We start from the raw sequence: 15,601 nt of genomic DNA, 5'->3' as shown, positions 1-15,601 counted from the left end.
AAGTGTGTAGCTTCGCTTGTTCAATGTTAACGTGACGTTTTAGTGATCTATTTACAGTCTATGGAGCTGACACATCAGAACGACATTGATCTTTAACAATACTGCTACACATGTAATATTATGTATTAACAATTAAATGACTTCATACATGGTAATTCATTTGTCCCAGGGGAGATTTTAATGCAGATTGAATACTGTACTTTTGGTACTTGTCTTTGCATTAGGCTGATTATATTTCCATACTTACACAAGTAGGACTGTAAATGTATTCTCCTTTACACTAGTTAAAGAAGATTAAACTGTCCCTTTAAATGAAACTTAAACTGAAATCAATGTTCAATTAAATAGCATTTATAAATAAAAATAACGTGTGCAGTCTGATAGCAAAAATACTGGTTCTATTTTTGAATATTTATCACGTTTATTTAGCCTATTTTTTCCCATGTCTCTTCTGTCCCTTTAATTGTACCATCTCCAAGACACCCGCTTCCTCTCTACTATAATGGATGATAATCCCTCCTTCTCTTTCCGTCCTCATTATGAAAAATACTGTTATACTTGGCATCAGAATTAGCTGCTTTGCTGCTACTGAGAGCCAGAAAGAAAGGCAGAAGTGGGTCACAAGCTTCAAGAGAGGAGAGGATAAAGGGAAGAACATGAACACGGGTTGGGTGGGATAAAAGCACAGATAGAGGATGAGGTAAAGGATGAGCACTAAACCAGCAGAATGTGTGCTTTTTCCACAAGCTTTCAATATAAGTACATAAATATGTATTAGTTACGGAAGACTGAATATAAAGCAAAACAATACATCACAGAATAACTCAATAATGTATGCAATCATAGCTGATAAAATACTTTCTGCACACTTGTCCTCAAGTCATAAAAGTTATGAGGGACTAACAAAAACAGTTGAAATGTAAACATTATCTCTAACATCCTCTGACCTATGTCCTCTAATCAATTCTGAAGTAGCATAGTAATCCATTACTCAGTCAATAGACTCTAAATATATCAGTAACTTTTTTTTTAATGATTTGGTTATTTTTCAAGAAAAACATACCAAACGTAAAGCTTTCTGAATAAGAGAAATCACATTTATGTTCAATGTAGTCATCAAGCTGGTATACCCATCCATGAGTTTGATTCTATAAGGGTTTCATTGTAATTTATGGATTATAATTGTATGTTTTTATTTCTCATGCCATAGCAATCAAAGTTTTTCCACCCCAACACATATAAAAGAGTCAAAGACCGAAAATATAAAAAAGAATTAAATGTCTTTAATGATATAGGCTACATTTCTACATTTCTACAGCAGATGTTCAGTAAGACTAACTGCCAATTAGAAAAAGGACAGAGAAAGTTGAACCTGTGTAACAACTGAAAAACTGAATATGTCAAAGGCTTTGAAATTAAATACTCAATGTAAATATTCACTTCAATACTTTTCCCCATTAAATAATAATAAAAAAAAATTTCATTGTTTGAACAATCAATGTGAAATATAAATTACAATAAAGCACCATTTCAAGGATGAGGATATTAAAATAAATAATTGACCTTTCATATCAAGACAGTATATTGTAATGATAGTGATCTAAGGCAGTGCAGTCACACTGATCACTCCTGCCCAGTTATGAAAAATGGGTTTAACATACAGTACATCGTGACATGAAGGGAATGCTCACATGACTTCCACAATCAACAGCAAATAACTCTGCTTACAATATAAACATGTATAAACATGAACCTCCTTTAGCAACAACATAACAAACAGTAGCTATCATTTTTGAACTTATCATTCTGTTCTCTGTATAATAATCTTTAAAATATTTGAAACACAAAACCAAATGGATTACAAAAGTGAGTCACTGTGAGAAGATTGTCACTCTACTAAATGTAACAATGTTTAAATATTTTTCTTAAACTAACAGTTGGAAGAACTCCCATACAAAGATTTCATGATGTACCATCCCTCAATTCATTAAGCACAACTGGCCCAAAAACATATTGCAGTCACTCCAACTCCCACCCTGTCAATAGAGGAACTGTGAAAAATTGCAAGAACATATTTCATGTCTTCATTCAGAAGAGTTGTCCTTAAATATATTGTGTTTCAGGTCGAGGAATCATCTGACTGTACACTGTTCATGCACAAACCTTCCAATGATGCACTACAGTCTAATGACCTTAATAGAAATTTGGCAGGGCAGGATGTCACGACAGCGACGATCAGGTATGAAAACACACCTCACTTTGATCCCTCAAAATCTGCCTGCCAAATGCATGCATACACTCGACTTGAACACAAAAAAGGTGAGAAAAAAGCTTATTGTGAGTATAAAAACAGGAGTGAACAGTTACAACAGATGCTTTAAAAAGTCACAAGAGAATATCAAAGACTGAGGCACAAAGCTGCCTTTTTTAATCCAACTCATAAGTACCAGCAACCAATGAGGGTGCTCCCGTCTCCACTGCCATACATGGTATAGAAAAGTTCATAGTTACATTACAGTACAGTAAGGGTTTTCAATGTTTACGGGGCCTTTAAGTTCAAACTCCCTGTCACAAATATATTAATGCTTTGTTTTCTTTTGACATTGTAATTTGGTATTTTCAGTTAATTGAAGTGAATACCTCTTTAAAAAAAAAAAATCATACAGTAGGTCAAACAAGCTGGTGTGCCTGCTTTTCTAAAAACTTGTACAAGTCATTAACAGTCCACCAAATTAATGGTTTAGAAAAATGTCAGTCAGCGGGCTTTCATTAAGAAGTGGTAGACTATGAATTACAGTTTTTACAAAACATGTTTAACCACCCTTGATCAAAACAACATCAAAATATTCTCCAGTCCACCTCTGGTGGTTATAATTTAGTCAGAGTATTGGAGATCTAAGTCTACTGTGCCATCTGTCACCACTAACCTCACTCTCTTGGGTTTATTTGAACCCATTGAGTGAGACGATGAAACAGGTCCATAGTGTGTTGCACCTTGATGTTCCCCAGGCTGGCACTGCTGCTGCATGTCCTTCCTGCAATGTTCGTCCTGAACCTTGTGCCCAGAAAAGCCACCCAAAGAGAAAGAGGCTGGGTTCGACATCTGTGGTCCGCAGGGTTCAAGAACCAGCCGTCCTTGGGTGCCTGAGGGTTCCATCAGGCAGTGGTAGGTGTAGTTTGTCGATCCTAATCCTGGGTAACCCTCAGCCCCATCCCTGAGACCTAGCGTCAATGAATGATCTCCACTGAAGTTAAGTACGTAAGGAGGACCTTGGTAGCCATAAGGGAAGGAAGCTGAGGAGGTTGAGGACTGACTCTTTGCTGGTGCTGGTGTACCAGGAGGTGTACTGTGGACCACTTGGGGGCTGTTGTGCTGAGACATGGGCGAAAGAGACGAGCCAAAGCTAAAATCAAAAGGGTCTTGCTGGGTGTAACAATGCTGGTGCTTCTCTGAGGTTGACATAGTAGGCTTATCCTGTTTTAAACTCTTGTCATGTGTTGACGAGTAACTCTCAGGCATTTTGCTGGGAAAGAAGAAGGGTCTTGGCAGCGCTGAAAGGTTTTTGTATGTCATGTTGGTCTCAACACTTGGATGCTTTTCAGATGAAATCTTACTTTTGCTGAAAGACTGAGGAAAAGAGGAGTGGGGTTTGTTGAAATGATGGTTGGACCTGCTGAGGTTGCTTGAGGGCCCAGGTTGGGGGACACCCTTTCCAAACCCTTGAACAGAAACGTTTCCTTTATGGTAACTATCTGTACCAACACCTAGTTTGTTACTCTGGTTGGTCCTATCAAAAGCAGCTGGTTTTGCACCGAATGTTCTGGATGTGACATTAGGACTGCCAGCAGCCGCCATGGTGTCTTTACAAGGTGCACTGTACAAGTTCTGACTCTGGTCCCCTCCCTGATACTTAAGCACCCTGTGGATAACAGTAGAGGTTTTCTCGTGATACTTAAATGGATTGTCAGGAGGGTTGGGAGTTTTCACAGTGAAGAGTTGCGGGGAGAGGAATTTGTTAGACATTTGAGATGATGGGACGGATTTAGTCGGGCAACCTTGGGGAGCTCCTCTCACTGTGTTTGGCTGACTGCTTGAAAAAGACTGGGGTTTACTTGGAATGGACATACGATGGAAGGGACCCTGGGTTCTAAGGTTAGACTGGGCTTTAGATTGACTGGTGCTTGCTTTGACATTCATGGAAGGTTGGGTTATTGTAACAGGACTTTGGGATGTAAGAGAAGATGACATTGTGCCAAGCAATCTTTGCTTGTTGACTACAGAAAATGACTGGTTTCGGAAGTCTTCTCTGGCTGGCCTCATCCCTGTATTTCTACTTATAATTCGGTCCTTAGCAGTCAAGTCAGTATTGCCAAGAGCTGAAAAGCTGAAACTAGGGTTGGGTTGGATTCTGTCTTTGGAGGTATCCTTCACTTCACATTCCAGAGGAACAGAGTCACCCTTGGAAGAAATTAGACCTGGAAAAAACTGCAGATCCTCACTGGTGAAGTTATTTCCTGGACTGGGAGGGCCGAGATATGGCGTTTCAGTGGTCCATGTATCAGACGGGCTGTGCGAAAGGGGACTGCTGAAAGGATCTGTTGGTGGATCCAGTGAACACAGATCAGATGGGGAGGATGGAAGTATATTCTGAGGCTGATAATAACCCTCAAAGTTCAGACACTGAAAGTCTAGAATATCATCACAGCAGTTTGTGAAGCTGGACTCATTGGAAAGCATAGTATCTGCAGTTGTAAATGGAGGAGACTGGGACGGGGGCTGGATAACTGAATTAGAAGCGTTGGAACAGGCTGCTGGCTTTTCCAAAGTCTGAGATGAACACAAGCCCTCAGAGAGTCGAGAGAGACTGTTGTCAATTTGTTGGAGAGTGTGACTAAGACAGGGGGTGGATGTTTCTACAGGCCCACACTTGTGTACTCTTTCCATTTTGTACCTTTGTTTCCTTCCTCCGTTGTTCATCTCTGGCCTGTCAATGACTGTATTTGTAACCGAGGATTTAACGTCAGTTTTACTGTCATTAAGGGGGGAAGACAGAGACAAGGGTGAAAGCGATAAGGAAAACGGCGGGGGTTCTGTTTTTAGAAGTGCTGAGTTGGTGTTGACTCGCTGCAAAGACGGGCACTCTTCCTTGAGTTTGCCAAGATCAGGACATCCTTTCTTCTGTTTCTCTAAAATCACACCTGTTGTTTCTCTCTTCACATTGGGCTCTTCTTTAAGTTCAGTTTGTTTGAGCTCTTCTTTGCTATCCACCTCCCAAATATCCTCTGCCTTTCTGCGTAGTTTAAGCACTGGTAATGGAAGACCATTTAAGTCCAATTCAGGCTGCACTCTTTGTTGTGTCTCAGTTTCAAACATACAGCAACTCCTTTCATAACAATCTTCAATTTTTGTTGCGTGCCCTACAGCTGACAGCATACTTTTAGGACTCTCAATTTTTTCTGGCAGAAGCTTGACTCCATTTGGAAGTTCCTTCTCAAGTATCTCTTTAGTTATTACTTTGTCATTAGGTATTTCACTCAGCCCATTATTATCAAGAATTGGACCTGTTTTTGCCTCTGAGGAGGCAGTCGTTGTTTTCCTTTCACTCAGCCTCTCACCTCTTCTTTTCAAACGATGCAATCTGCTCTTTGACTTCTTGCTAGCCTGCACATGAGCCTGAGCTGCCTCCATCTCCATGTTTAAAGTTGAAACAGAATCCATGATGGCTTTAAAGGGATCACATGTCACCAACTCGTCCCCTTTTTCTGTTTTCAACGCCATATTTTCAAGTCCTGCTTCTTGCATTTCCCATACTCTTCCTTTCCTCCTCTTGAAACGAATCTTAAAATTGAGGCCCGGCTTTGTCTCCTCCAAACCACTTTGCTGAAACAACTTTACCGCCTCATCTTCCTTTTGGGAATTATTTGGAGTTTTACCACACTGCATTACATTTCTAGCGGGATCCTCGGCTTGTTTGCCTTTTGCAAGCTTTTCACTCCCTCGTGTCTGAGCCTTGTCAAAGTCAACCTCATCTTGCCTCTTTAATTTAGATTTTTTTGCTTTCCTCACAAATTGGCTTCGCTGAACTTCATTTGCTCGAGAGCGAAGTACTCGGTTAAAGGTTGTTATCTTTTTAGAGTTTAACTTCTGGACTTCTGTTTTCCTTATTCCCCGTTTACAAATTCTCTTTGTTTTGAGTCTGTCCTCTGAACATGTAGTTACAGTCTGACTCAGCTCTTTAGTTGAATACGTGGCTTCTTCAGGAGCTTGACCTGAAGTACAATTCAAACCATGATCAGAGCCTATTTCCACAGAACTACGAAAGGTACGTTTTTTCAGAGGTATGTTGAACTGTATGTGTGCCTGTGGGTTGGCGTCTGGGTGCAGATTAATTGTGGCTTTTGCTGACATTAGCGACTTCTGAGGTAGTGCGTTTAGGCAGGCAACCGGTGGGTTTTTATGCCTCTGTGGTGGGTGAAGGGACAACATTTCCTCACTAAACTCAGTCTTTACTGTGGCTGAATCCTCTTTGCTCAGGTGCCCCTCGGTGCCTTTTCTTTCTGCTTTTGTTTTCACTGCTCTAGACCTCATCCTTCGTCGTCTCCTGATCTTCCTCTGCACTCCAGACTGGCACCTGCCTCCATTAATGTCAGTCTCTTCATCTTCCTCAGAAATGAGTGTTTCTTTACAGGCTGAGGTAGAAAACACCCTCTCTACAATATCTCCATGTAATCTCTTATCTATGAAGCACTTATCGTGTCTTAGAATATCAGACAGCAGAACCTTTGCCTGCTTTATGACTACATCTTCTTTATGCCTACACACTGGCACGCACCTGGCCATTTCTTCAGATGGATTAACAAGTCCATCCTCCGCTTTAATTCTAACACACTGTATGTTATTTTGTCCTCTTGTTTTTATGCATGGCACTGATTTGCATTCAGACTCCTTGACTTCTTCCTGAGGCTGGAAACTTTCTGTGGATTCATTGTTTAACATGATCTCTTTCTGTCCCTCAACTTTTCTTTTTACCATGTCCTGTTGCTCCTTCGTTACATCCTCTTTTACTTCTGACACAGTTTTTAATTCGATTACCTTATCATTCTTTTCTTTTAAGCTGTTGGATGAATTATTGACAGTTTCACCTGCATGTCGCTTCCTTAAATTAACTTTATCCCCAGATTTGAAAAACATTTCCCTTACCCCTCTGTTGCCCTCCGTTGTACTAATCCCAGAACATCCTTGTAGCCTCTGCAGAGATCGAGCCATTTTACCCCTAGACTGCACTGACAGCGGCGCTGGTCTAGGACGCTGGCTGCTCCTCCCTCTTGACTCCACTCCGTCTTTCCTGTCTTCCAAACTGTTATGTGCGTCTAAACTCTGTGGCAATGATAACCTTGTTATGCTGACTGTTAGGTATTGCTTCAGTGATAATAGTGGATTGTCTCCAGCTTTCTTCAATCTGTCTGCAGCACTCGGACAAACTTCTGACAGGGATGGTGCTCTTGTGGACCTGCGCTGTGTTTGTTCAGCAACAGCGCCGGTAAAGCAGGACTCTGTGCTGCTGCTCTTTTTGCTTTTAGTCTCTGTGATTGCTTTTTCCGTCTTTTGTTTTATTGCACTGCGGGTTTTGTTGATTCCTTCAGGCTGACAAACAGTCGTAGTGTTGCCTGTGTTACTGCACCCTGTTTGATGTGTTGGTGTGGACTGAACCATGCTTCTTGTTCTTGAAGAGGTCCTCTGGTGAACTGCCTGCTTTTCCACTACTGTGACAGACTTCCCATTAAGGTCTGAGCCATTTACTGCTCGTTTACTTTTCTGATGGGCTGACATGGAGGAATTAAGAGTGAAAGGCTTCAAGTTTACCTCACTGCTGTTACCTGGCTTCACTTCCTCCAGTTGCTCAAGCAAGGCTCTCTCTTTGCTTGTCGGATCCTTACAACTGAGTAAGAAATCCACAGAGTGGCGCCGCACTCTGACTCTCAGGTCCTTCAGAGTAACTTGGGACAAAAGTGGAATCTGTTTGGCTGTGGGGGATTTCAATGGGTGCTTTCCTGATAGTCTGTGCTGCTCTCGTCTCCACTTATTGGTTTGACTAAACTTTCTGTTCTTCAAGGCATTTCTTCTCATCTGCTGGGTAAACGAATTCCTGGAGGGGATGGCTATGTGTGAAAGAGAAAAACAAAGAAACAAGTGAACTTGAAGCTTCTGTATGTTGTATCTCATATGTTCAACACACCTTACCAGCTTTTGCATATTTACTCTTTAGCTAGAATTAATAAATAATCTCAACTAGCTCAGCAACAAAGAGATATTCAACACATGGTACTATTTTACTCTATGTACTTGTGATTTTGGGTCCTAATTTTTGCTTTATTTAGGGGAAACACACCTGAAATTTTCATTAATTTTTGATTTACAAATGTAAATGACATTACAATTCTTGCAGACCAACATTAAGTGGAGTTTATAACAAAGGGTTTTTTTTTTGCCCCTCCATCATCAAAAGATATGTGGTTAACATGAGTGATGGAGAGGATGAAACGCAGATTTTGTTGAAAATTACACATTTATAGGAACTTTAATTTAATTCAAGCACATAACCTTGAAAATAAAGACATAAGCATTTTCCAAACTTGCAAGATTTTGTATAAAATCTTTACATGTGAAATATATGAACGTTAAAAAAAAGTAAAATAAAATACAATCAGATCCATTTAATTTACTCTTTTTGTGTTAGGGTTGAATTGTTATGAGTTCTAATGTCGTCCTATTTGTTTATTATGAAGATGTCATCTTTACTTTAAATCCTTTGTTTTCTCCATGGTTACATGAGCATGAGCAAACTACTTTAAGTACATTTGTTTTTGTCTCTCACTATATAAAACAAAGAGAAAACAGAGGAACCTTAATATTGTTTAGTACAAGTAAACGATAGACGTGCTTATTCCATGTTATATTAAATGCTTATGTCATGAAGAAGAAACCTATTCTGCTTCCTAAACGGGCTAAATGATCCAGGAGATCATGTTTCAAACCCTTATTTTAATGACTGCATTCACACTAATTACTGAGCTATTCAACAAAGCCATCTGTTTTAAAAGAGTGAGACAAATTGGTCATTAAGAGCCAACTGAATGCTTGAGCCGGATCATATTTTAGCTCTGACACAGAAGAGTGATGTCTGTTTTCAAAAGAATCTCATGCAAGCTCAAGATCTAATGTCAACGTAATGATTTTCAACTTGGATTGCATCATCAAAAAAAAAAAAAAAAAAACACTTTCTGCAATGACAGGTTCACTAAAGCATTGCAGCTATAGTGTGTGAAAACAGCGGGTCACGGTGTGATTATAGCTTTCAAAGAGTCAGACTCTGTATGAGCTAATACAGTAGGCGAGAGCTTAAATCTGACTTTTACAAGAGAGTTTGAACACATTTTGTTATCGTCCTTTTTAATGTTTCGCTGTTTGAAACCTTAATTGCAGCAAGGTTTGTAAAAAATGTATCAAATGAGCAGCGTTGGTTGTCCTAAGGCTTTAATTTAATGGTTCATTTAATAACCACAGAGCAGACTGTCAAGCATTTAGTGTAACAAGCTGTTAATGTTGACATAACTGCTGTTAAATCGTCTCATAATAATAAGAAATATGTTAGTTGGTTTTGCAGTGCTGATTGGATTTTTAAGGAAGCCAACGATGTATCAAATTAGATTAGATTAGCGAAAATCCTGAAGCAGTTACCTTTAAAGATACCTGAGTGATGTCCTGGTATTGTTGGCCTTGTAGTAAAGTGCCCCTTCTCTCTGTGATGACGAAGGTACCTCTCCCTTAGGCGGTACTTCTGGCCCACGGGGTCCTTTGTTTCTTCACATTCAGGCTGCTTCCCTTTGTGTTTGAAGTGACCCTCTCCATTTCTAAACGGTGATTCAAATTGCAAAATTTTATTTCAGTAGAACAGGAAAACCACCATTCTTATCCATGACACAAAAATATTCCACTAGAAAGAGTTAAAAACAAGCGATTAAAGAGACAATGTCTGATCAGATGATGAACACACCTCTCACAGGTGCAGCATTCACACATTTCATTGCCTTCCCCAAAAAAGCTGGCGCCGTAGTAACACGTGATCTCCTCCCCAGGTGAGATGGGTCGAATCACTTCAACACACGCAATGTTCTTTTCACCAGGGAGAAACTGGGCGCGTGAAAAGGGGAGAAACAGAATAAGACAAAGGCAAGGCTTGGCCCATGGGATAAAACCCAGAGCAGAAACAGAAATAAATAGAAACTATAAATCTTACTAGATTAAGAAAATCTGATGCAAAAAATGTTTTAGCATAGCTATCAATCTCTTCATTTACCCAGATCAGTTTAGAACAGTGATAGGTATAAAATCGCTGATTACCTTGCAGTTTGGTTTGCAGTCTTCAACCCAGAAGGACAAATAATGCAAGAAAAACAGAAGGAAAAAAAATCAAGCTATTAATAAATATCAAATCACAGCAAGCAATAAAGGAATTTCTATTTTATTTGTCAGCTGAATTAATTTGGCACAAAGGCTCAAAGGCTAAGCTGATTAACTCTCAAACACTATTAGGAGATCTTGTCAGAAAGTGGCCTCTGAGTGGACCCGGGAATTAACTAGAATTTCACTGGATCTTTTGTACACATTACAGACCATTTAACCCCGAGGGCTGTGAGGAGCAAGCTGCTTATCTGCATGACTGACAACATGCTCAAAGCTATAAAATCACTACTTTGAAATAGACATTAAAATACAGACTTGGCCTGCAACTATAGAGCATGGTATTTTTGACCAATCTGGATTTGCATTCAAAACTACTCCCTAATGTTCTGTCAGTAATGAGGGAGATCAACTATTTGTTTCAGTTCAGAAGTTGTTGAGTCATGACCACATATAACAGGGATGTCATTGGCAAAGGATGAAAAGGAGGATATATACAGATTTAATCATTTTTGACTTATAAGATTTGATTATATTTGACTCAAATACCGTGTTTGCTTCAAAAACATGCACCACCTCCATTGATTAACTTCATATTATGGTTCTGGTGAACTGGTGTGTTTTAGGAGTAAGCGACATAACACTGTTTTGTATCTACTGGAATTAAAACTTAATGGTTCAACATGAATGAGTTACCCCAAGGTCTCAGTTTGGGAAACAGATAATGATCTTCTATTCTAGACAAAAATTCTAGGATTAAGTGCTTTATTAGCGTAGCATTCTGTCATAGATAAGTTGATAGAGTTACTTGAGGTGATTTCCATGAAAATAACTGGATAAGATTTAGTATTTAACATGGAGTCTGGATTTTGCTCAAAGCAGGAACACAAGAACAGACTTCATGTTTGATCGTTGATAACGTCATGAAACTTTTCTCATCCAGCTTGTATACTTATTCTGGCTTAAACAAGTTATTGTGCATCCAGGAACTTAAATGACAAAGTCGTTTTGACCATGCAAATTGTAGAAATATTTAGATACATACAAGAAAAAGTTTTTAACATAAAAAATCTGCATTTTATCAGCTGTGTCAGTTGACAAAGACTTCATTGTTGTTTAGTTTAACATTATGCAACAAAGACCTGCAGGTCACTTTGAGTGATAGTTTCTTCCATTATTGCTTTCAATGTTGAAACTTAGAATATAGACTGTGCCTTTAAACATTTGCTCCTGGAAGGTGAAGGCGAGCGCTCATATCAGCCATGAACATTTTTAATTAGTACATCTGTGTATACAGTGTGTGCGTGCTGGGAAAGAATGAGTCATGAATGAAAACAAACCCACCGTGGTTAATGAAAGCTGCAGGTCCAAGCCAGAGCTGGGCGCAGCGCTTGCGTGTGGAATACATCACACTGAAGTCATTGACTCCTGTCCTCAGCACAGCACTGTCAGTGGGGCTCAGCTCGGCTATGCATCCCAGCAGGACCTCCACCCGCTCACCAATAAACCTGAGCGCAATAAATTAGCACCATGTGTTTAAGTTGTAGGAAAAAAACAAAGTCCAGGAAATGCAACACAAATATATATATATATATATGTTAAGGATGTGGGTGATTACCAGTGCCTTGTTGATGTTATCTTTGCTCCGTTCGTCTCTGAAGAGTATCTGTCACAGGACTCAATCTTGACACCGCTATCCAAAAGGAAAGCATTGAGGTAGCGGTACACCTGTGGATGTCAAAAATAGTTCAGATTGAGCCCTAACATTCAAGCCAATCATTCAACAATCATGATCGTTTTAAAACTACAACACAAGGATACTACAAGACAACGACAAACAAAAAGGTCAAAACACATTATATTTAGTTAATGTATATTATCAAACACATTGCCATTTAATAAAGCCATACTGTGTGAAATGATTTAAAATCTTCTATTATATGGAAGCTTGAACATCAGCATACATGTTGCCTCAGCAGCTCCTGTCGATGGCTTCCCAATGCATCGAAGAAGTCACCAGCCAGGTCACCCACTGTCAAAGCCTCGAACGTGGCGTTGAAGTCATGTGTACGCTGAAAGCGCAGCAGGGTCTCTTTGAGGTTACCCCAGCGCCGGATCTCGGGCGGGGGACTAACAGAAGAGAAAATGCAGGTGACGGCATTTAGGAAGAGCAGTGTGACAAGTCAAAGTCGAAAGTTATGAGGATAAGCAAAACATGTAAATGTGTGCAAGGAGCACCACTTGAGAAGAACAAGGGTTAAATGTGGGGCGGGGGTTTCATAAACATGTTACATATGATGCAGATGCTATTACAGTAATACTTCATAGGCAACAGTTTATAATACAACAACTCTAATTCTAAATGGAACAGACTGTGGGTAGGAATAGTGTTTCACTGTAGATCTGACTTTAAAGAGAAAACAACAGGTTAGCCATCTTATTCTGTTAAACAGTATCTTGTGTTACTAGGAAAAGGGGGGGAGGTATTATACGTTTTCTTCTTCCTGCTCCTGTTTGCTCATGAACAGTGTTTCAGCATTATGGTGTTGAAACCATACACTGAAATGAGCAAATAAAATCAAATATGAAATGAAATGAAATATGACATTTCTGGAGCGGATGCGGCACAGCAGCAAACCGCATCTATTAGACTACACGTACTATCATTAAACAAAAGATTATCTGTGCTGTGTCAGACACATAAGTATGGATGTCATAACACAGGGGTCTCCAACAGGTAGCAGGTTTTCAGTAGCTCGCCTATAGGTTGACCGACTGTGTTAAAATTAAAAAATTAAAATCTGACGACGGTAAATGCATCCTCTTCCCCACTATTCATATATTTGGCCCATAAAAACAAGCATGAAGTACTCATGTTTTCTTGGACACTGATGTGGATTTAAGATTATTGATAAGCACTGGCTTATTGCAATTTCACACATGTACAAACAGCAGCTTAATTCAGCTGATTTGAGTAAATGCAAGCGATTTGATGCAAGCAGCCCTTGGTCACTTTCATTTTTTTTTTTTTAAAGTAGCTCTCAGATGAAAAAAAAAAAGGATGGAGACCCCCCCTGTCATAACATTTGAATACATAAACATTGATGTGCAGAATAAAAAAAAGAAAGATACTGTACTGATGTGGAAAAACTGTCCTACAATAATATTCACTGAAGTCCTTGTTATGATCCAACAATACTGGTGACACTGTGACGGATTACCTGATGTTCATTTTGTGGGTGCTGAAGCCCAGCAGGGGGTCCAGCACCAAACCAGTGGCCAAGTCATCTGTCTCACACAGCTCCTTCACACTCATTCTAGTGCATCCGTCCATTGCCTCCCACCATCAGCATGCTGCAACACACAGGGTCAAAGCACCAGCTATAACAACAATAACAAACCACTATCATGAGCTGTGCATTTAAGTCTCTTTCCTCACTTGCAGGGGCAGCATCAACAAAAACATGTCTTATGAAACTGTGAATACCACACACAGGAGATGGAAACTACGTTGTGTGCAGCTCTTCAGGTTCACGTTAGCCTCTACAGCACTGAGCTCTTCTTGCTCGCTGGGCTTACTGTACATGTTGTGTTATCAGCTGAGGTTCCCCCCACTAACAGTCTTGTAGCATTAGCAGCTCTGCAGCTAACGCAAACAAGACTGCAATAGTTGATTAAATCGAGGCGCGGAGATCTACCCTGTGCTCTCGCAAAAAAAACTCAAATTTGCAAATGGTTTTTACAAAAGCATACCTGGGAGTCGTTTGTAGTCAACGAGAAAGTATCGTCAGTGAGACAATTTATCGCAAGCAGCCACAAGCTTGCTCGGGTTCTCCTTCCCTCTGCAGGGGGAAAGTTAGCCTAGCGCTGCAGCTAAGCTTTCCGCCAGGCCAACAGCTTGGGGGGAAAATGGAGTCTCCTCGTCACTCCTGGAATTTTTTTTTTTTTTTTTTTTTAAGGGGGGGGGGGTTTGTTGGACGACTGTGAGTCCCAAGCGGAATCCAAAAGAGACCGATACGCGGCCGCAAACTAAAACTGTAAACTTAAAAAAAAAAAATGGATTTTGTTTTGCTAGCTAACTAGCTTTGCAGAACGCTCACCTAGTAGCAAAAGTTGATGGGCAACGTCCACTGCAACCGAACATTACTTGACCACGCCCCCCCCGAGCGACGCTATTCGCTGGAGTCAAGGTCAATTTTCCAAACCGAGCCCACTTTATTTGTTTTGAGCCTCGTGATTGGTTACACTTGTGGAGGCATTTTGAGGAAACGTTAACGAAGAGACACAGGATCAAGAGAGCTGTCAGTTTAAAAACACGGGGACGATCTGTGTACTCCAGTTATTTATTTGATAATTATTTAAGGTAGCCACGGAAAGAGCTGAATTACTGACGTGGTGGGAAATAATTATCACAGGGATTTAAATACTGAGGCTTGTTATGTCATGTCCTCTGTTAAAACCTATTGTTATTTAATGTAAATGAAATATGCATACAGTTTTGAATAACTTTTCTATTTTTTTTTTTTTTTTTATTCTTATTGACCAAGTTGTGAAATACAGATTGTGCACAGACAAATTATAACTAAGAATCGTCCTATATAATTCCTACAGAGGATATTCAGGTGACTCACAGTTAACCAGGTTTATCTTCCTGGCTTTTACTCCTGATAAACACTTAACCTTATGGAGTCTATTTTAAAGTCCACATCCATAGATCCTGACCCACTTTGATAAATACAACTGGCAAATTGAATACTATTAAGAACATGCTCTATTACCTAAAACGTTTTAACTTTACTAGTTACTCTAGCTTAAATTATTATAGATGCTGTGTTGCATTACCACAATCAAGCCTGGCAATCATTCACAATGTATTTTAGCCAATGTTATCTTTCTGTATATTTATTTGAATATGTAATAACTAATACAGCCACGTTAATTTAATCTAGAAATCACATTCAAGGACAGGCTTAGCCCAAGCTGAAAGGGAATAGTCAAAGTTAAAAAGGGGGGGTTGTTCTTCAATAACTCATTAAATGTTGAAATGTCTTGGGAATACATAAAGAAAGCAACCCAGAGTACTGCTATTACACTTGCATCTTTGTCTCTTCACACAACATGCATTTAAGTGATTCAGCT

The 15,601-nt window shown here is 39.7% G+C and overlaps 1 protein-coding gene across 1 annotated transcript; it reads right to left on the bottom strand.

Moving 5' to 3' along the window:
- Positions 1 to 1,261: 1,261 nt before the first annotated feature.
- Positions 1,262 to 14,407, bottom strand: kmt5c (lysine methyltransferase 5C). The gene is made up of 9 exons (XM_020645707.3): positions 14,216 to 14,407; positions 13,684 to 13,816; positions 12,427 to 12,592; positions 12,081 to 12,190; positions 11,807 to 11,970; positions 10,403 to 10,422; positions 10,056 to 10,192; positions 9,740 to 9,912; positions 1,262 to 8,160 (listed from the first exon to the last, which is right to left on the bottom strand). Exons 2-9 carry the CDS (start codon positions 13,794 to 13,796, stop codon positions 2,876 to 2,878), a joined length of 6,168 nt encoding a protein of 2,055 aa, XP_020501363.2. The 5' UTR covers positions 13,797 to 13,816; positions 14,216 to 14,407; the 3' UTR covers positions 1,262 to 2,875.
- Between the last annotated feature and the right edge of the window lie 1,194 nt (positions 14,408 to 15,601).

The sequence above is a fragment of the Labrus bergylta genome, chromosome 16 (genome assembly GCF_963930695.1).
Source record: "Labrus bergylta chromosome 16, fLabBer1.1, whole genome shotgun sequence".
In the NCBI taxonomy this organism is placed as follows: Eukaryota; Metazoa; Chordata; class Actinopteri; order Labriformes; family Labridae; genus Labrus; species Labrus bergylta.
Note: the sequence above shows the minus strand (reverse complement) of the source record. Positions and strands in the feature narration are given on the sequence as shown.